The sequence below is a fragment of the Coloeus monedula genome (genome assembly GCF_965178545.1).
Source record: "Coloeus monedula genome assembly, chromosome: 25".
Lineage (NCBI taxonomy): Eukaryota > Metazoa > Chordata > Aves > Passeriformes > Corvidae > Coloeus > Coloeus monedula.
The window spans coordinates 6746130-6767733 of NC_138805.1; the positions used below are offsets into that span (position 1 = coordinate 6746130).

Here is a 21604-nt window from a genome sequence, read left to right on the forward strand (position 1 = left end):
CCCTCTCTTTGGCGGGGCTCCAGCCAGTGCCTGAGGCAGGCACGAAGTCTGGGGCAAAAAGCTTGGAGCCGTTTGACTGGAGCAGATGTGGCAAGGTCAGCTGTGAACTGCAGCCCTGGTGCCAGAGCTGGATGCTTTGCACCGGTGTGTGGCTTGAGTGTGTCATGTGCAGCTAAGGGAGGCAAAGTTCACTTTTGCAGGTATTCATGTGGCCCCTTCCAGGAGACAGGAGCTTTGTTTCTTTCTGCTCTGGCCAAGTAGTGGTATTATGTGGTCCTTGGCTGTAGACAGCCACAGGGCTGTGGGTTTCTGTCCCCTGAGAATAACCCCCAGGCTTGATAGTCCTGCCATCTTGGCAGTAGGAAGCACCTGGCAAAGTGGCATTTCTGTGGGTTCAGTCTCTCAGTGCTGCTGCACCAGGTTCCCATCTGTGGGTATTAGTGTTTTGCACCAGAAGGTGTGGCAGTAACCTAAGAGATCTTTACCCCAAGCCCAGGCAGTCCCCTAAGCCACAGTTGCCAAGATGCCCTGGCTGCATCTTGTGTGCTTCTAGCCTGGGGACTTCTCTGGAGAGCAGAGGAGCTGGGAGGGATGGAGCGGAAGGATTTAATGAAGTAGGCACGAGAAGCGTAGCAAACTCCTTTCTCCTGAAACCAGTGAAGCAGCAGCTGGGAGCATGAAGGCAATGCCTGTCTGTGATCTCAGGGAATGCCCAGAAGGAGGGCCAAGGTACATGGATTAGTCAGAAGAGATGGTAGAGGATGAAAGAGGACTCAGCAGCTCTGACTGTAAAGGCAGTTTTAGAAGAAGGAGCTGGAGGGATTGCAGGTGGGACACGTAAACAGGAGCTTGGAAAGATGGGATTAACAAAGCCAGTGGGGAAATTTGCCATTTTGTACATGGATCCAGAAAGATGTGAGCACAATTTGAAGTGATTTAGACAAGAAGGCACAACTCTGTGTTTGGAGGGAGAAGGGATCATCATCTTCATTGTGACCATCTTTGCGGTGGAGGAGTGCAGAGGCGCAGCCAGATCCCCCCAGGCAGCTTGGAGGAAGCTTGGTGTAAGGTGGAGGAGTATTGCTTGGCACACAGTTGACAGTAGGTTCTGGCCCCCCTGTTTAGCTAGTAAGGCTGTGGCCCATGGCTGCATCTGGTGTCAGAAGTGGTAGTGGGAGAGCTGTGTGGATGGCATGTAAATGCTGCTGGAGGAGCCTGCAAAATCATCTGAATACCTGTGATGGATGTGGCACAGAGTTGGGAGCTATGGGACAGGGTGTCTGGCTGACAGCGAGCAGTGAGACCAGGGGCTGCATGGCAATCAGGGCCAAGGCTCTGTGGTGTCACCGGCAAAGGGCCCTGGTACACCTGTCGGCACACTTCTGGGTGCCAGTCTGTGGCAACTGGGCCCAGTGCTGCTGCACGGAGGGAAAGAGCCTGGAGCAGATCCAGCAGCCAGACCCAAGTCGAGTGCTTGGGTGTGCTATCTGCCTGGGCAGTAGCCACAGGCCCCTTCTCCTTATTGGTGTGGCGCTGAGCATGAAGGAGGTAAAGCAAGGAAAGGATGAGGCATGTGTTTGAGAGGGAGATGAGAGATGCCACTGAGAAACAGCTTTGAGCTCTCTTCTTTTTGTGCGGTCAAATACTCAGTGGGATGGGGGCAGAGGGGCTGGGCTGCAGGCCAGAAACACTCACACACATCCCTGAGAGGGGAAGCTGAAATGCTGCAGGAAGCCATGCTCTTGCCTGCACAGGTGATCCAGAGCTGCTGCAACTCAGGGGTGACACAGCAAAGCCATGGCTCCCCCAGCCATCTAGAGCCCTTCCCAGAGCCTAGGAGGAGACAGCTAAGGAGGTAAGAGGGCTCTGGCAGGCAGCCTTTAAAGCCCCCACTGGGGAATAGGGGTGTCACCAGCAAGGACTGGTAGGTTCTGGTGTTTACCCAATGCTGAGGAGAAGCAGAAGGTGCTGTGTGAGGCCAATTGTTGCCTCTCCCGGGAGATCAGTGCGGGAGTGCAGGGGAAGGCAGCTGGGCACAATGTTATCCTGAGAAGAAAGCACTGATAATTAGAGACAGAGGGAGCACCAGGGCCGAGGAGATTGCTAGGGAGGACATCCTTCCTTTGAGCAGGGAAGGGGTGCCAAGGGTCTAGCAGGACGCTGGCCACAGGAGTGCTCTCTCCTGTGAGTGCCATGGTTAGTGCCTCTGGTTGTGACTGTGTGCCCAAAGGCTTCCTGGAGGGAAGTGGCATGGCAGGTGCAGGCATATGAACTGCAGGGACTGTTGCTGGGCTCAAGGAGAGTAGTACCTGGCTCTTCTCCCTTCTCTGGTGGTGCTGAGTGCATTTATGAGTTACCATTCTCTCTGTGCCAAGATTGGTACAAGACTTTTCCCCAAGTGCTTGGCTGTCACCCTTCTGGGCTCTTGTTTTCCTCTGCAAGGAGTCCAGCTCCTGGACTGGGCCTGCAAGCACAGGACTCTGTCACTAGTGGGTCAGGAGCAGGCTGAGCCAGCACACGGGGGAGCTAAGCACAGGCCCCAGGCAACACTGAAGCACCAGCTGGCCCTTTTGGGAGGCCAGTGGCCTCCCTAGCCCAGACTCGTGTGGGGTGGCCCCAGTGGGCCTGCAGCAGCTGTCTTCCCTGCACTGGAAGGATGGAGCCAGGAATGGGGGAAGGGAGAAATCAGCCTGCAAAGGGTTAATAGTGGCTCCAGCCTGCTGCTCAAAGCCCAGGCCCTGCTGCAGGAGTGGTGTTGAGCAGCCTGCTCCAGTTGGCATCTGTCCCAGAATGCTTTGGAAAAGCACTGGCCTCTGACCCCCAGTACAAACTGAGCCCAGCACGTGGGAGGGAGAAATTACTCCCAGACCTTCAGGCTCCAGGGTTTACAAGCTGCCTGCAATAAAGCAGCCATTTTTCCCGACAGTTATTAAATCTCCTCTTTTAGCTCACTGCAAACCTCTGCCTGTCGTTCCCCTACCCTGTCCCCAGCCCCACGTTGTGCTTCTCCTACTCAAGCCCAAAACACCTCTAAAAGGTGAGGCAGGCCTTTTTGGGGAAGGCTGAAGGCTGGGGAGAGCTCCAGCCACTGGTTCATGAGCAGTGCCCCTCACCCTGCAGCAGCGGGTCCCATCCGGCTTGGCTGCTGTACTTGTGTCTGTCTGCTTCCTGCATGAGCCAGTGCAGGCAGCAGCAACCTCCCTGGGTACCTTGCTGCAGCAATCCCTGGGGAAATCCTGCACCTGCTTCCCCCACTTGTGGGGTACACATCTGCACCCCTCTTCTGAGCCCCCATGCAGCCAGTGGGGCTCTGCTGATGGACCACATTTCAGTGTTGTCTTAGTGTCCATGCTGGGGACTGGGAACCAAAGGGCAAAGGTTTTCTTCTTGGCCTTGCTGATGGCTAAGGCAGCTATGGACAGGGCCTTGGTTTTTCTTTGCCTCAGTTCTGCTATCTTGAAATGGGAACAGGAGCAGGTTTTGCACTTACCTGTCGTCAGCTCCTTAGGTAACTTATTCTGTCTGCACTCCCTGCAGTGAGCGACGGATTAATTGCCAGGGAGGCTGGCCAGTTTCTATGGGAGATCACTGCGTGGGAGGCTCACGAGGCTTCCTTCACCAGCTAGTGTTTGTAATGACTGCTGCAGCTGCAGACTGCCAAGAACTGCTTATTCACATAGGATTTTGTGACCATTCAGTTGTATGGAAGAGCCGAGTTGGCGTGGAGCAGTGAGCACTGCCTGTCTGGTGCTGAACATGCCAGCATGTTGAGTTGCTGCAAAGGGTGTGGGGAGCACGTGTTTTTGTTTGTACAGTACTTTGGGAACAGAACACTCGTTACAAGTGGCTACCATGCCATGGGCACTGTGGGAGCCAGATAAATAAAATGGGAGCTGGTATTTCAAAACAACCTCTTCCCTGCTCCTCCCACTGCCTGTGCACATTCCTCTGGTGAGGAGCAGGCAAAGGTGAGGAGGTGCCCACAGAATGCAGCCGTAGCCCATGGCCCAAGAGCAGCAGCAGGCAGTCTAGACTCCACAGCTTTCTTCCCAGCAGATGTGGGACACATTGAATGGAGCAGGTCACCTTAGCCTTGGCCATGCCACCCATCAGGCAGGTGACATGTGCCTGGGGACCCAGACCGAAGTCCCTAGCCCTTGAGGTAGCTGGAGGAAACCAGCTCTGAGGGTAGCCCTGGAGCCTTAGGCTTTCACTGCACTTCTTTTCCAGACCCAGTGGTTTGCCAGGAGCAAAGTGCCTTAGCGGGAGTCTCACACTGCACTGGCACTGGCACCAGCAGACCTGTGCTGCACCTCTGGGCACAATGAGGCAGGGAAGTCATTTTCCTAAACGTGTCTTGGGCCGGTCTAGGATTTACTCGATACACAAGAAAAAAGCACGTTCATCCGAATCCCCTTCTCTCCTCTCTCTGAGGCTTGGTTTTGTTTTTAAATCTATATGGCAAGCGACCAAATTGGCTGAGTCAGTCAGCTGGCTGGCCACCAGAAGTAAAAATGCGGTTTTGTCCCCTCCCTTGTTCCAGCCCCCTTCCCCCTGGATTTTTTTTCTCCTTCACTTAGCGACAGTTTCATGTATTTACAACAAACCTCTTTCTGCTTCATTCTCTCTTGGGGCTGGGACAAGTGGAAGCTGGTTTTTATTTTCAGAACCAGCCTAGGGAGAGAAGGTGCAGGAGGGCAGCCTGGCTTTGCCTTCTTGCTTCTGCTCACAGTGATGCTGCCTGGGAGGAGGGGGAAGTGTTTACCAATGCTCCTGGCTGCTGTGGTATAGAGATGGTCTGGTTGAAATGTGCCCTGAAGTTGTCTCTTCCACTGGGAAGATGGGAGCCAACACTCCTCTGTGAATAGCCAACATCTTGTAGAGGGGAAAGATGCTCTTTTGTCAAGGGGGAAGCAGGGGTGTTCGGCTGCTCTGCTGGCACTCTGCATGGGCAGCTGGCCAGGTTTCAGGCACCTCGTGCTGTTGGGTTGCTTATGATGCCTGTATCCTGAGGACAGGAGCCCAAGGGGTGGTTTTCTTGCTGTGGCCTGTGGTTTGGCCATCAACATTGTTCCTTCTTAGGCATCCAAATTCTGTAGCCCCATCTGTGGGCAGCCTTGTGACCCATTCCCCAGGGTGGAGAGGAGATGGCGCAGGGGGTGAAGCAGGTGTGATCCAAGTACTCACTCTGCTCCTTCTCTCCTTCCTTGTGGCAAGCCTGTGTTCCAGCCTGAACTGTGTGACAGATCGTGGCAAGTCATGGGATCTCAATGTGTGTCTCAGCTCCCAGTGGGTCACTGGGTGCTGGAGCATATGGCACCCCACAGAAGTAAAACTTACTGAGCTGTAAATAAAGGAGGCTCCTCCAGTGAGAAGTTTTCAGATGCTAATTGGCCAGTTGGCTTCAGAGACAGATTTTCTTAATTTCTATGTTGATTTTTGCTCTTTCAACTGCATACAATACAGCAGATTCTTCAGTCTGACTCTGGCTTCCATGTACTTCAGCAAGGGGGCTGCATGAGAGTGAGCAGCTGGCTGCCTGCTGTGAGCCATGCAGTAGCTGAGGATACCCACATTGGTCTGAACTAGTTTGCTGCTTCCTCTGTCACATATCACAACATAATCGCAGGACATACTTCTGAGGCAGCAAAGGTGGGGAAGGGGAGAAACTGATTTAATGTTTTTTATTTTAGCAAGGATGTGATGGGCTAAGAAATGTTAAAAGGCAAAATAAGTCCTTCACAATATTTTGCTCTGTTGAAATGAAGGGAACTGAAAGATGGACAAAGAGGCTTGAAAACACAGTGGGGAAAGGTACCCACAAGTTGCTGGTAAGGCTGAGCCTCTTTGCCACATGTCACATGGGGAATGCAGACATGAGGGGAACAATAGCTATATTATTCCCCAAGAGGTATGTCTCTGCACATGTAGTTGTGCCCCCACCTCTTCTCTGATGGCTGCTGGCCATCTTTGATGGTCAGCTATATGGTAAAGCTGGAGGTGGCTGTGAAAGTGCTGCAGTGTGCAGACATCTGCGGTTCATACAGGAATTGTGGCAGCAGGACAGAAGAGGTGAGGAAAAGTGAGAAGCAGTGCTGGGATCTGGTGTTGGCAGAGATTTCTGGGACTGGAAATTAGTAGAGGGTAATGGATCCTGCGTGTTTGGTGGGCGGTAAGGGGAGCTTTGAGGTCAGGAGGATGCTGGGGATGTATCTCCTGCCTTGTGCCTAGTCCTCAGCCTGTCATCAGTTGTCTTTCCTTTCCCATCTCTTAAGAGCTTATGCCCGTGGGCTTGAGGAAGTGGGGGGAGAGGAGAGCTCTGTAGCGATACCTGAGTGTCTCTCTGATGGAATCACTGTGCCTGACAGAGCCACCCTTTTTCCTTAAACTTCCTTGTGGTCATTCACTCAGCAACCATCCAAGACAGAAGAAGAAGAGGAATGGTTTGGAAAGGAATATAGTGGTCTGCAGTTTGCTGGCACCTGTGGCCAGATGCTGAAGTGGATACCATTGTTTTCCACCACACATGGAGCACACTGGGGACCTGACCCGGTACGGGAACTTTTTGTGTGCAGTGCTTTTGGAAATTGTCTGTGTTAGTGGATGTCTACTTGATCCTGGTACTTACCCTTTTGGTTTTGCCAGAGAGAAGGAAACAAGACTTGTCAGTTCAGTTTTGTCCTAGTTGGTGTTATTTTTCAGTCCTTGCCTAGCTGGATTGCAAACCTGTGGGGATCTCGAAATCCCATTGCTCTTTCTGACAGATAGGGGTCGGGAAAATAATCCTGAAATTGATCTGCTGTTTAAATCCTTTCCATCTTATGGTCTGAAACCTCTGATGAACTGCCTGGCCTACAGCCCCCCTGTTTACACCCTAGCTGGACTCCTCAAAATGCTGGTGCTGCCTTACAGCTGTTTGTGATGTTCCTCCACCCAACAACAAGGTTTTTAAAGTCGAGGGAATGGAGGAGGGAAGCATCCCTGAGGGACTACTTAACTTTCAGACTTGCTTGCATTCTGCTCCCCAGGCAGGTGACTGGAGTTTGGCACAGTCTGTTTCTAACCTCATCACCAGGAAAGATGCTTGTAACAAGGTCTGACCCATGGGCAAACTTCTAAACAAACACAAACTCCTGCAGCAAATCAATACCTGGATCAATGGGGTTTTTTTCCTCTCTCAGAAATAGAGTACAGCTGTGTCGGCTCAGTCTGCTGAGGCTGTTTCCTAGGTCATCTCCCTGCCAAAGCCTGAAATGAAGAGCTGGAATTTCAAGCTCTTTTCCATTTCTGTTGTCACCTGAGTTGAAGGAGTACCTGCATTTTAGGCTTCACTGAAGATCTTGCTTATAGCTCTTGGAGTTAGCTGGCTATCTCCAGTACATCAGAGGGGTGAAAGGCACCGGGCAGCTTGGCAAACCCTGAGCAGAACTGTGGTGGTATGTACTTTTTGCCTTCCGACCTTCCTACTTGTTGGGTGCCCTTTTGAATGCACTCTGGAAAAAGGCAAATGACACTTCAGTGGACTCAGTCCCTTCCACTAGCCCATGTCTATAGGGACAGTTTTGAGGGAGCCCTCCACAGTGTTTCCCACCAGTGGGGGAGTGTGTGTGTGTTTGTGTGTGTGTGTGCGCATGCGTGCCTGTGCTGGACAAGGAGGTGTAGCACCACGTGTGCTCTGCTGTGGCAGGTGTTCACCATCACATCACCACGGGGGTTAGGGAATGGCAGAAATGGAGCAATCTGAAACAGCCCCATCCTGCACAGCCAGGTGCTTTGTGTTTGGAGCTTTGTCTGTAGTTTTACTTGGTCTGGAAGGGAAAATCACTCTTGTGGAAGTAGTTAGAGATGAAAATGTAGCTGCTATCTGATCCTTGGCCTGTTGTCACTATGTGGAGGATGGACACTGCATATTTCCCCCCTGGGGCTGTGCATGCACATCATCCTATGATGCAGGGTCAGCAGCCAGGGCTGAGCTGCTTTGTGATGGTCTCCAGTGAATAATGGGTGTTTGAGTATGAGCTGAGTTGGGCACACAGCAGGTGGACAGCACTGTGTCCTGAGGATGTTGAGGAGGATGGCCTGTCTGCTCCTGGACAATATGTCCGGATTTGGACAGCTATTTCCTGTTTTGCATTTGACCACGAAGATGATTGTTGTCCCACGTGGAGTAAGGCTAATGGGCTTGTGGAGTGGGCTTGGCAGTTAGACGGGTGAACCCACTCATGTCTGTGATGTTTGGAAAGAGCTATGAGAGACTTGTAGCTCACTCTGCTCCAAAGCTTTATATACCTGCAACCTTGCCCAGGCTCTCTCTGTGGAGTGTTTGAGAAAATCCTGCAAGCCGCAGCTGGATGTGAGTAGGGTGGGGTGTCCTGGGCCTTGTGCGTATCAGGCTTTACTTGCTTTCACAGTGAAGTTCTGGTGCCCAGAGGTGGGACTGCTGAATTTGCTGAGCCAAGCATTGAACAAGAGAACCGGTGTCCTCTGTTCCCTGCTGTGCTGTAGGGTAGGCTCCCTGTCTGGATTGGAGTGCCAGGGCCTGGGTACAGCGGGACTTCTCATGCTGAGGCCAAGCAGGGCTGGGCTGCAGGAGGAGAGGTGCCTGGCTGTGTCCTGCAGCACTGCTGTCCCACCGAGGAAGAAGGCACGGCAGGACTTTATCACATCCACCAGCAGAGAGGCTTCCACCTTCTCTCTCACCCACATGCTGGTACAGACACGCACACGTGTACAGATCCAGGTTCATACCAGCGGGAACATGCTCGTGCGGATTTACATGAATTCGCAGTTAAGCAGGCACACCCACGCCAGCACGGATGCAAACAGAGCCATGCTGTTGCAGGCCTGCTCGCTGTCATAGAGGCAGACGTGTTCATATTTGCACGACTCTAGGCTTGTGCTGGCACAGGCGCAGGCATACATGCTCCTGCGCTCACAGACACTGGCAACGGAGCTAAGCCATGGCACTGGTCTATTTTTGGGAGCACTCCTAAGAATTGTGAGCGTGTTTCAGATGTTAGAGTCTTAGATGGGGGAAAGCTAGAACAGATGGCTGGAGGGTTCAGAGCAGCAGCCCTGCTGAGAACAGATATTTATAGGCAGATTTAACCCTTGTGTGGTCTCTGGAGCCACGTTTAAAGGGACGGCATCTGGAGCAAACGTGGTAGAGCTGAGCAATGACCTCTGAGGGTGTCCTGTCCTATCTCGTTTCTGTGAGCCGATTATCAGTGTAGTCTGGAAATCCCGTCTATGCTCTACCTCTTTCTCAGGGGACACAGCTTTCCCTAGACCATGGAGCCTGGTTTCTATAAGCCTCGGTGAAAATGGGCTGGTTGTGGTTATTATTTGCTGACCAAGCTGGGGCAGCGGGTACTGCGGCTGCCCTGTGCTTGCGTGACCAGCAAAATGAGGACAAAGATTGTTTTGTCCCTCTTGCCCTGATTTTTTTCTTTTTTTTTTTTTCCTTTTCTCTTTTAGCAAAAGGTTACCCAGATTCTTCCTTTTCCTTGCTGGAAGCAGATACTGTGTTTTCTTTCAGGCACGCCATCTTGTAAAGAGATACAGATTAAGTAATGCCTGCCCTGTCAGATCCATCAGATGTTTTTACCTGCCCTCATCTTGGACTCTTGTGCTTGAGCATTTAGGGAAGAGCAAAACCCAGCTGGGGGTTCTGCTGCTTTGTTGCACAGAATTGGCTGCAAAGTGAGGAGTGTGGCAGGTTTGCAGTGACAGCTCTATTTGCAGTCCTTTCTTCGAGACCATCTAGCCTGCCTTTTGGGGTCTGAGGTAGTGTTGTATTTAACTTGTCTGGAATGTCTTGAAGTGGCCTTCACAGAGCTGAGTATCAGACACAGGAGAAAGTGATCTGGGGGGAAGGAAGAAAGCCATGCCCTCAGGTGGGACATGTAAAGAACTGACAGAGTAGTTATCTAAGAGTTGCAGGGAAGAAGGCACTGTCTCTGAAAGCGTGAACTGGGGTGCAGACCTGGGGAGCTGTGTGAGTCTGCTCAGGCTGCTTTTCAGTCTGGCAAAATCAGGGAGCAGTGGCACTCCTGGAGCTAGTGCAGGGCACTGAGAGACTGGATAAAAAAGAAACTGAGGTGGGTGCTACTGGCAGAGTTGGTGCTGCCAGGTCAGAGAATGATGGCCTGTATTTGTGCTCCTAAAAACTGGAAGATTGAGTCTAGTTGTGAGATGGGAAAAGCAGCTGCAGCATCGAGTGGAAAGGACATTCCTCCCTCACAGATAGGCAGTTGATCCTGTAGGGTTTGAGCTGCGGTGGTTGTGCACAGTGGCACACACGGCATGCACCTGGGCTGCACCTTTCCTCTCTTGGGACTTCAGCTAATGCAGATATTTGGAGCTGCCCTCTTCCTGCCAGCTTGTGCCTAGCATGAGGATCCCAAGGAGGCAGTGCTGAGTCTTATAGGGCTGTTTTCCACTTGTCTTTGCGTTGCTGTGCTCCTGTGGACCAGCCAGAGGTGCCTCCAGTGTTAGAGTTGGCATGCAGCAGCCCTAAGCCAGGCTATTTGTCCAGCGTCAGGTTCTCGGCCAGAGGTTTCACACAGATGCTCAGCCGGGTTTGTTGCTGTATACCCTGATTCCATGCCCAAGGGGTCATGAAGCTCTGCTGGAAAGTCTGGGAGTGTGACATAGAGTGCTGGTGTTGCCTTGGGGATCAGCTCTGTGCTTTGAGGGTGTGAATTCAGAGCATCCCCTAGTTTTCTGTACACTGATGTGCTGGGCACGGGAGATGCAAATCTGTAGAGAGTGGGAGTATGTTGGAGCTGCTTGCTTCCTTGCTTATTCATTCCACTTTCAGACTGTGGAGGCTTGGAAAGCAGTCGCAGTAGTCCCCCCACGCGCAGTTGTGTTCTCACTGCTCGTCTGTGTGTCACATGGAGTTCTTCTCAGGTTTCCCAGAAGCTCTTGGTCCCAGGTCAGCACTTGCACCCACAATCGAAATGTGACTTTACGGTGAGAAAAACTGGTTTCACCTCCTGCAGCAACCCCCCCCCCCCCCCGCATATCCTGAAAGCACAGCTGATCCTGCTGGATACCCAGGTGTGAAGCTGGCAGTGCTGGCAGCGCTCAACCAGCTCACAGTCTGGTCTGCTGCATGGTGGTGTCATCTGGCAGCTTTGTGTCCGTGGCTGTCTGACTGCATTTTGTACCCAGATAAATTGGTAGGAGTGAGGTTGCTCAGCATGGCCACTGGCCACGCTGACGTGGTGTTCCTGGTGGCTGGGCTGGCCAGTGTTCTTCCAGGGCCCACAGGAAGGGCCGGGGCAGCCACCCGCTCTCCTCCTACCTGAGGAGGCAGAGAGAGAACCTGGCAGGAACAACTGGCAGGAACAACGAGCCCAGCTGGGTAACTGCCAGTCCTGGGATCTGCCCACACTTGCCTGACCTCCCACAATGGCCCCATTGTTCCTGAGAGGGCAAGGAGGAGGCTTCCTGCAGCTCCCTGGGCATCATTAACCCTCTGCCTGCCAGGAGCAGGCTGCAGGATGGGCATACATGGGGCAGGAGGTCCTATGGGCATGTGGAGGAGCTCCCACTGCCCTTGAGTGCAAGGAGGGAAGCTGCTGGGGAGCACCAGCCTGTCTCTGCCAGCTGCCTCTAAAATCGCCCCTTGCTGCTGTTTGGAGGACAGCTAGCATGTGCCTGTGCTAAAGACATACGCCGGAGAGGCAGGGCCCTGCTGAGCCTTGACTTCCTCTGACATGGCATAGGGAGGCTCTCTGCCTTCTTCTAGGCTGCTTTCTGCCATGACCTTTCCTTGGGAGCAGCCGCCAGTGGCTGGGTTGCTTGGGCCCTGATGTGCGTGCCAGAGCAGGACATGTCTTTAGGAATGGGACATTTAGGGTGTTGGGGGGCTAATTCCAGTGGCTGAGATATCAGTGTGGAACCTGTTTAAAGCAATTCCAGACTGATCAAAGTGCCTTCTTCCTTCCTGTCCTGTAATGTGATCTCGGGCCAATGAGCTGCTCGGGGTCTGCTGTGGCTTCTGGTTCCTGTTGTTGTGGAGACAGAGCCTTGGAGGGCACAGGCGTGCCTCACTGCGGGTGCAGGCTCAGAGCCAGAGCACAATATCCGTGTGCCGAAGAGGACAACAAGTACCCTGTCGCTGGCCAAAGGAGCTGGACGATCGTGTCCCACTCTGCTTGCTGGCTCTTCACTGTCCATCTTTTGATAGCAGTTGTGCTTCCCCACAGCTTTCTGCTATGTGTATTTCCTGATCAGCTGATTCCAGGGGTTATAGGGCTGCCTCAGCACCCCTGCTCTGTCACAAACTTCCTCTTCAGAATCCGTGTGATGAGGGAGAGGAAGAGGCATTTGACTAGCATGCCAAGACATTCTGTATGGGAAACTTTCTGGATGTCAGTCTTCAGAGACATTGACCTCAATGTATCTCATGCTAGCTCAGAGACTGGAGAATTGGCTCGGTAATCCAAACAGCCAAGGACTTTGAAACCTAACAGATACCTTGTGAGTTACCAACTAGTTCTTCTGCAAACCCCGATGCTAACTTGCTTATATCATTACGTAAACAGCCATCCTGCTTCCAGAAGATCTCTTATTTCCTCCCACTCAGTAGCCTTTGCACTCTTCTCCCCTCCTTTGTACCCTGGTCTTTGTTGTTGCAATAACTTTTCTTTTTAATATGTTCTGTTTCTTAAATAAGGGGCATAACTAGAGTTAACTGTGGAGGGCCAAGGGCTGAGTTGGGAGCACTTGATGACTCCAGCTACTGTACCTAGTGCAAACAGTGCTGCTTCAGAGCTTGATCTGGCTGAGTCTGGGCACCTGGCCTCTGGCCAAAAGGACCACTGCAAACCCCAAAGCCTCCTGCAAACCTCAGAGCTGGAGGAATGTCAGAAGCCCTTGCCCACTTGGCCAGTCATAAGTTAACAAGACTTCTCTCTCCTGGTGGGGAAGAGGGACTCTCTGGGGGGAGCCCCAGGACAGGCTGCCTCTGGGCCCTTCTCTTAATCGGTGGCTGTACATCTGCTGCTACATAGAGGGCTCATTGCCTCCCCAGAGGGCTGCAGTTAGTGAGATGGGGCAAGTCCTAGCTCTTTCTGCCTGTTTCCTTTTGGGTGGTTGGAGGCCTGGCCCGGGTTAGGTCACTGTGTCTCTGGAGGAGCTCTGTCAGTTGTGTGAATGTTTGCGTAAGGGCAGAGTAGCCCCTGAGACTTGGGACCAGGTCTGTGGGGAAGGCAGTGCCACTTCGCACCCGTCGAGTGGCAGAAGCTGGGGAGTTTCAGCTTTGCGTATGGGGGAGGCTTCTGGGGGTAAAGGTGGAGCATGGCGAGGAGGTCGAGCAGCTGCTGTGCGCAATGGGGGAAACCGCTCTCCAGATCGGTGCTAGCCCAGACTCTGATGGCAAAGTCAGATGGGGAGAGCAGTGGCTCTCTTCTCCTCGAGGTCTCTCCCTCCCTTTCCAGCCCAACACTGGAGTCCCAGTACTGCCTGCAGGTAGCTGCCACCACTCAGCTGCAGGATCTCTGCTGCCCGTGCTGATCCTCTCTGCACTGGGAAAGGTGAAAGGTTTCCCAGGGTGGAATTTCCTGCGAGGTAGTTGCACAGCCTCTGTCCCCTATGACCTTACACCCCGATGTGCCTTAGTCATGATGGCATGCAAATACGAGGCAACGGGGTGGGGGCTGGAGGGAGCTGCTGGGAAAAGGAAGTGACCTCAGCCGTGGTTTAAATATAGAGCCCAGCATTTGCTGCTGCTGGCCCTGGTATTTATAATCTTGGAGGAGTGCTCAGCAGCTCTCTGCATCTCTTCTACAATCTGGGGTGGCAGAGGGCAGTGTGGAGGGCAAGATGTTGGGGCAGCCACCCTGCTTCCCCCTCTTTCTTGCATTTCTGTCATCTCCCTCTCCCCAGGTGTGCTGGGGTACATACATGTCTGTGCCCAGTTGCACAAACATGGTGCTGCAATCCAGGCAATTTGCAGGCCTGCAGGTGTTCCAACTTCTTCCTTTTGTGCAGATGTGTCCTTTGCATGTTGCATTTAGTGCCAGGATTGAGCACAGGAAGAGTCCAACTCTTTCCCAACTCTCTGCCATGAGCTTTCTCAAAGGCAAACAAGCTTGTTGCACTGCTGGTCGTACAGCAGGGTGCAGCTGGGATACAGGGTGCTGAGAGAGGTGGTAGGGGTGTCCCTGCCACAAGGGTTTCCTGCTCGGACCCTGTCTGCAAAGACGGTGCTGTTCTTCGGGCTGGAAAGTGATGTGAGCTTGCTCAAAGGGAGAGCTAGTGTTTTGGGGAGATTTTCTGCAAGGTGGTATGGGATGTCTAGCCCTCTCTTGCAGTGTGCAACAGGCATCTCCGTGCTGCTTTAATCTGAAAGAGTGTAGTAAACATCTGCTGCAGGGATGTGGTGCATGGCTCTGCTCCCCAGCACAGCCCCCTGCACACTGCGGAGGCCCTGCTGTGAGGGCTGAGTTGCCAAGGAGGCCTGGGGTCCGAGTGCTCACACCGTGCCCCAGCCCAGGCTCTGCTGCCCTGGCTGGCGGTGCAGAGTTGCCCCGTGCTCGATCAGCCCTGGCCGGGCTGGGGATGCCCTGGGTGACGCTGACACCTAGTGGCTCCATCCCATAGGCTCCACCTCGGGCCCAGAGGTGGGGCCCCCGGAAAATCTGATGCTTCTGGATAGCTGGCATGAAGCTGGACCGGCCACAGGCAACAGACCCTGCAGTGCTCAGGAGCTCTTGTGTCTCTGGCTTGGAGACAGAGGGCAGGGAAGGCACCCAGTGTGATGGCCCTGCTGACGATGGCTAGTCTGTCACAGAGTCCTGCAAGAGACTTTCTTCTAAAAAGAAGAGCAAAAACTGTTGTGTTAAAGCTTGGAAGTGCCTTGTGAAGTTCTGGCATTGCTGGGTTCCAATCCTGAACACTGCTGGCATTGCAGACTTTTGTTATTGCCAAAGGATCCTAAAGCGGTTACTGAGTCCGAGATGTAGCAGAAAGACTGTCCTCATGGGCTCAGCTACATCAGCTGTTTACCTGACATGTGTGACCCTAGGCAAGGCTTGTCTCCCTTGTGAATTTTGTGGAAAAGTTGGTTTTAAGGTCTCAGCTGTGAGCCCTGCTGCTCAAGAGACCTGGTGTAGCAGAGGCAGTGTGAGGCACAGCTCACTAGCTAGGCTTTTTAGCATTACTTGCTCAGTCCCAGTAACCCCAGTGCACAAACACAGTGGAAATGGCCTGAGGAAGTCTCTTTGTCCCATGTAGCAACTGTCCACAGAGATCTGTGTTGTGGCCTTGCATTGCAGCCTGTGGTGTTATCTGCCAGCAAGGTTTTCTCAGGGAAACCGCCCCATTCATGTACAGATGAGCTTGTCTTTGTGCATCCCAGCACAGCCAAAGACTGCGTGGGGGTATCCAGCTGTCACAGCAGCCCATGTTCCTGGCCAGATTTCATATACTGCAGGATGAGATCCTGCCTCAGAGGAAACTGAAGCTCCCTGAGCAGCAGCAATACCTTTGGAAGAGATTTCTGGCTTTGCTTCCTGACCTACTAGATGCTGTTACTTGACTGCAGTCTGCCAAGCTGCAGTGCACAGGTGGTTGTAGTGCCCGGCACCCGCAGCTTCCTGCAGCTCTTTCGCTGACCCATCCCCAGCAAGCCGCACTAGCCAGTGTATGAAGCAGTTCCTTGTTATCATCCCAAGGGAGCCACATGTGACTGTCGAGTATGTCTGGCACATGCAGGGTTTCTGTAGGGAACACACCAGTTGGACTGGTCATCGTGGCTCTGTTACCCTGGCTTCCTCTCTTGTGCCTTCTTCCAAGAGCGATAGCATGGCTGCAATGCCAGCCAGCTCCCAGATGTGGAAGCTGCAAGGCTGACAGTAGGCGCGGGCTCCGCGTTCTTTGCAGCAGTGTTGGGAATCCATGTTACCGTCCTTTGGAGAGGGTGGGAGCATGATTCACCAGAAAGTCCTCTGGGAACGCAGCAGGGTTTCAGGTTTCTTCAACTATCAGCTAGCAATTCCCGGATTGCAAATATGTCAGCCCAGTCTCTCCTGCCCAGAGCTTACTCCTTCTCTCCCTCTGCTGCTGTTCAGACTGTACTGGAGGAGGCTTACTGAAAGCAGTTTTTGTTGTTTTGTTTCAAGATTTCTTGTCTGCTGAGGTCCCAGCCTTAGATTTAAAGCTGTGGCTTTTCAGATGTACCAGGTGCAAACACTCTCTACATTTGGATGTAGTCCTTTGTTCAACAGATACTTATTGTGCCTTGAAAGCCTCCCTCCCTGCATGAGGTTGGCTGGGTCATCCCCCTGTGTAATGATGGGGGAATCAAGGCACCCAAAACCCAGGCATCTTGCTTAGGGTCACGAGTGGAATTAGCGATAGCCGGGAGCAGAAGCCAGGAATCTCGTTTCCTTGCTTTAACCACTGGGAATTAAGTTTGGTATTGTCTTTAAAACTACCAGGCTGGAGTGGGTGTGTTGCTAAATTGCAGAGAAAGACAGATTTCTGTGCAGTCTTCTTTTTGTCATGTTCTTTTCAAGATGTCTTGAATTGTTTGTCTCCTGCTGTCAGTGTATCTACTTTCTAATTAATTATCTTCCGTGGCCCAGATGTATGGCATGCCTGCTGAAATCTAGTTTGAATCTCAGGGTATGTGGAAGGAGCTTACAGCAGTCGAGATGCCTATCGTCTGGCCGCGTCGGATCCCTGCTATCCATCTGCAACAGAATCCAGCTGTTGCTACTCCTGAAAGCAGAGCAGAATCTTCAGGCAGCTGCTTCTGGCATTTGTCCCATTAAGAATTGTGAGGCAAGTGTTATCCCTCTGAGTGGACACTAGAAGAGGAGGGCTTTCCAAAGTTTAGCCGGGTCCCTCTGTCAGCCCAGGGTAGCTTTCCATCCTGCCTCAGGCAAGGTTTTGAATGACCTCCCTGGAGCACCAGCCTAGTCCAAAACAAAGAAAGAAGGTAGGTGCCCCCCAAATGTTAAGTTTTGGAGGAACTTTACAGCTGGTGAGGCTCATCCACGCTGCAGGCAGTGCTTGAAGGTTTTGTCATGGTGGCTGCCCGGTCCTTTGGGATCGAGGTGTGTGTTCCATGCAGTCTCATCTGAGAACCAGTGGGACAGGAGGTGCATCTCTGGACTCTACAGGCACGGGCTTTTCAGGGCCCCGGGCTTCTTCCTCCCTCGCTGAGTTATTCACCATGCTGGGCTGTACTAGGGTTGTGCTGCGGTGCTGCTGAGCATTCACATTTTCAGTGAAGCATTTTGGGATCTGTTTCAGACATGATATCATGCCTGTGCAAATGTGCCACAGGTAGACCTGGATCTCCCAGCCTACCGTTGCAATGGAAGCATCTCCTCAGCGGGTGTAGCCACGCAATGGCATCAGTGGGTTTGTGACCCTCAGGACTGTGGTGCAGCGTGTTGCAGGGATTGCGAGTGCGGCAAAGCCGAGGTGGAGGCGGGGGGGCCTCTGGGCCACCAGCAGCAGGGAGCTGCTGCAGGGCTTGCTTTCTGGAATGCTGTCTGGCAGCAACCTCTTCCAGTGGGGCTGAAGGCTCCGTGTGGCTGGCCAGCCAGCGGCTGCAGGCAGCATGTGTGCTTAATGCTGCAGCTTGTGCCATATGGACCTTCTCCTCCTCCCTGCTTGCCCTCTCTGTGTCTCCTTCCCCGCTTGGCTCCCCTCCCCCTGCAAGCAGTTTGACAGAGCAATTGGGCAGGCACTGGGACAGCAGCTCTGACATAAATCTCTCCTGGTGTGGAATGAGGGGTATAAATATCCAGAGAGTGATGTGATCTTTCCAGCTGCTATTAATAGGTCTCTGGAGAACAAGAGCAAGCAAGTGAGACTGGCTGACACTTAAAGGGCTAGCAACTCCCTTATGTGCTGTGAAAATTAATCAGCGCTGTGGCTCACCATCTTCCTCCAGGCTAGAGAAGAGCCCTCACTGAGGTGCGTGGGGCGGAGATGGAGGAGGACGGAGCAATTAACAACTCCTAGTTAGGAAGCAATGATAGGCCAAGCTGTGCAAGAAGGATCCCACTAAGGAAGAATGTTTGGGTGGGCTGTGCCACAGCACTGTTTGCATAGCATGCCAGCAGCCCCCAGCTCAGCTTGCAGGGAGGCAGGTGCTGAGAAGACCCTTTTGCAGAGAAGACCCTTTCTGCAGGCACAGAGAGCTCGTTCGCAGTGCATGACAGGCTGCAGCCTGCGCCTTACGGCGATCGCAATCTTTTGGGGATTATGGATCTGCCAAATGTGCTTCACTCTGCTTTCTTTGCAAGAGTGCAGTGGTTTGCCCTGGCAGAGCGAGCACTTGGCTTTTGCTGGTGGTGTTTCCAGGCTCGCCTTCAGCAAGCCAGGAGCAGCATGCGTAGCGCTGCTGAGCTCTTGCAGTGCTGTTTAGACACATGGGGTTTGGTCTGGAGCCGGTGCTTCCTGTCCCTGGGTGGCAGAAGCAATCTGTGTGCAGCATCTGGCCTGCTTGGTCCAAATGGGAGGAGCAGACCACAGTAACCTCCTCCTTGTGTGCTGGGAAATTTCTCTGCCTGTGCACAGGAAAGCTTGTCGGGTGCATTGTGGGGGTGTCACACAAAGCATATAGCAGATGTGAGCAAACAGAGTAATACCTCAGCTTCCACGTACATGTAGTTTACTCTCCTTCCCTCCTGCTTCCCCAAGAAGTAAAAATGACCATGACAGGGTTAGGATTAGGGTGTAGTTACCAGGGTTGTCTGTTGGACCAGGGGTTTGTGGTGGCCTTCCAGAATACACAGTGTGATACAGAGCTGCATCCCAGTCATCTCTAATGCCTGTGCAGAGCTCCAAGGGGAATATTCCCAGTGTGAGCATGAGACTCTGCCAAGGCAACTAGATCCTGCAAGGAGGGCTGCTGCAGCATTGCTTAGCTGCATGCATGTCCCTCAGCCCAGAAACCTCTGTGTTGTGCCCTAGCCTCCTCTTCTCTGCGAGGCTCTGCCTCAGCCTGCAGGGCTATTCAGAAAGCTGAGCTGGGTTTGAAGCAGGAGAGCATCACCCTGCTATCCCAGCAGGCCTGTGGCACATTGCATCATCCTGCTGGGCTGGAGCTCCCCCTAAAGTGGACACCCCCTCACCCAGAGCCTTTAAAGCAGGAGCTGGAACTGCCCCTCAGGCCCCTGGCAGAGACAGAGCTTGTCTGATGAGTGCCTGCACTTCCCGGCTCTGCCCTTGCCTTGCGACCAACCCACTGCCTCCTTCTCAGTTGCCTCAACCTTTGTCCCCTGCTCTGTCCCAGTTTCCTCTTTATAGGCTTGTGTCAAGACTGTCTGCTCAGTTGTCTTCTGTGTGTTTTGCAGCGCAGAGGAAACTTACTTAGCAGCAACAGGAGTCCCTGAAAACAGTAGGGCACCAGATTTCTCTCTGGGGTCACAAAGTTGTCTAAGCTCTGGGAACACCTGCAAAATAGCTCTGAGGATCCTTCTGCTCACCAAAGGGCCACGCTGGCATGGAGCACCCATTTCTCGTCATAGCCTTGGAAATGAGGGCTCTCGTGTCTGTGGCTGTTCTTTGAAGTACTGGCAAGTCTGCCATGCCTGGGTGAGAGTTTACAGCTTGTCAGCATGTGAGTGAGTAACTGCAGAGCAGGATTTTTTGGTCAAAGGGCCCAAGGCTAATTCCCAGCATGAGCAGCTCTGGGTTGTGCCTTGCCATGGGCTTTATCTGGCCCTGTGACCAAGTAGCCGCCCCAGTGTACTGGCCCTGGGCTGTGCCCCCAGCAGTGACACCTGTGTGAGGGGCACTGTGCTGACTTGCTGCCCTTTTCTCTTGCAGGTTTCTGATCGAAGGGCCTGGGAGCTCCCTCCACTGGCACTGTGGGAAGCTTTAGCCAAGCCAATGCACCCTGACAACAAACTGCCCAGCCATGGCAAGGCAGGCAGCAGCAGTGCCCTAGCCCAGCACCACAATGTGAGCCAAGCACCCACCTGTAACTTGGGGTCAAAGGGTGTGGGGGCAGGCAGCCATGGCAGCAAGGCCACTCAGATCTCCCCTGGCAACTCTGGACTGAAAACCAGCCAGAACACTGTCCCAAACTTCAGCTCCTTGAAGGGCAAGGTGAAGCGGGAGCGAAGCATCTCGGTGGACTCTGGAGAGCAGCGAGAAGCCAGCACCCCATCACAGGACACAGAATCAAAAGGTAATGCTCTCCTAGACCTTGCCTCAGCATGCCCTCCTCTCAGTTGCTACAAACATCCTGGCTGGACTTGGGATGAGAGCATCTTCGGTTTCTGTGCTGTGTCTTCTGTCCAAGCTTGTCCTGGCTGCCCATGTGACTTTGCATCACTGCTTGTCACATCTGCAGTTTTTGGACCAGAGTGGCTGAATTCTCATTCACTTTGCATTTCATTCCCTAAACCATTTGTTACACCTGGAATCTGGCACTGGTTTTCACAGGCTACTGAAGCCATCTAAGCAACAGCATGGTTCACTGAAACTACACCAAATGCCCCTGCATGTGCAATGTGCCAGCTCTCAACTTGAGACGGAGTTGTTTTCTATCTGCTTGCTGTTGGTAGAGAGCTGCTTTGTGGTGTTCTTGCAGCTGCCCGATGACTCAGTCACGGTTAGCAAGGAGGTGCTGCGAGGGTCACTGTCTGAACAGTTCTGTGGTTTCGTCAGCAATGGATAACTCTTGTGTTACAGCATGTGGCTTCTGGAAAAGGGCTGAGTCAGTGCTTCTAAACCTCCTTAGCGACCTTCCCTGTAACCTCTTGCATTCCATCAAGCTCTGTGCTCAGTGGCCGTGTGGGACACTTGAACATCTCACGGATGGTTGTAGGAGGAGAAATTCCAGTGGTGCCCTTCGTTCCAACCAAGACTCACATCCGGTCTGCAGACGCAGAGCTGCTGTTCTGGCTTGTGCCCCTAAGGATTTGTTTTAACAGTCAAAGCCATGTTGCCTGATTGTCTTAGGCCAGAGCTGTGCCGTGGAAGAGCAGGTAGAATGTACGTGAATGGACTTCCTGCCCCCAGGAAGGCTTTCTCCCTGTAGCGTTGCAGGGGTAACTGTACACCACTGATCATAAGCATTTGCAGGTTTATCCCAGAACTGTCTTGTAACCACACTGCCACAGGAAAATTATTAAAATGGCTTGATGCTTGAAATGCACAAATCTCCTCTGTTCCTCATATACTGATAGATCATGTGAATATGGTTATGATGTAAAAAAGATGATGTAAAAAAGATGATGTAAAAAAGTAAGGCCGGACAATGTTTCATTAATTAAAGCACAGGACTGGAAGTTACTCATCCTGTGTCTGATTGCTCTCCCCGAGTCCCTAAGTGCCTTTAGGCAAGCCACTTCCTCTCTGAGCTGCATCAGTCCCATCTGAGAGGGGGAACATGTGGAGGGACCATACGAGTTTATAGAGAGCATGAAGGCCCCTGCCTGATTGATGCTGACGAAGGGCAGAGTCTGTCTCTTGTTCCTAACAAAGTATGTGAATGCACCCTCCCATTCTCTATTCAAATTTTAATTGCTGAATTACAGACCCTTTAAATTTACAGTTAATGCCCAAAGCTCTCTAGTTTGAAACTGCAGGTAGACACGTCCTGTGTTCATAGACTCCT

The 21604-nt window shown here is 52.7% G+C and overlaps 1 protein-coding gene across 3 annotated transcripts in view; it reads left to right on the forward strand.

The window, feature by feature from the left end:
• The window catches only part of BCL9L (BCL9 like), a gene marked incomplete at its 5' end in the record, with an annotated part of 46891 nt that overhangs the window by 13249 nt on the left and 12038 nt on the right, over positions 1-21604 (forward strand). For all 3 annotated transcript variants that reach the window (XM_082296991.1, XM_082296990.1, XM_082296992.1), the window contains one exon: positions 19807-20170. In XM_082296991.1, coding sequence (XP_082153117.1) covers positions 19807-20170 — 364 coding nt within the window. The remainder of the gene's footprint in view (positions 1-19806; positions 20171-21604) is intronic.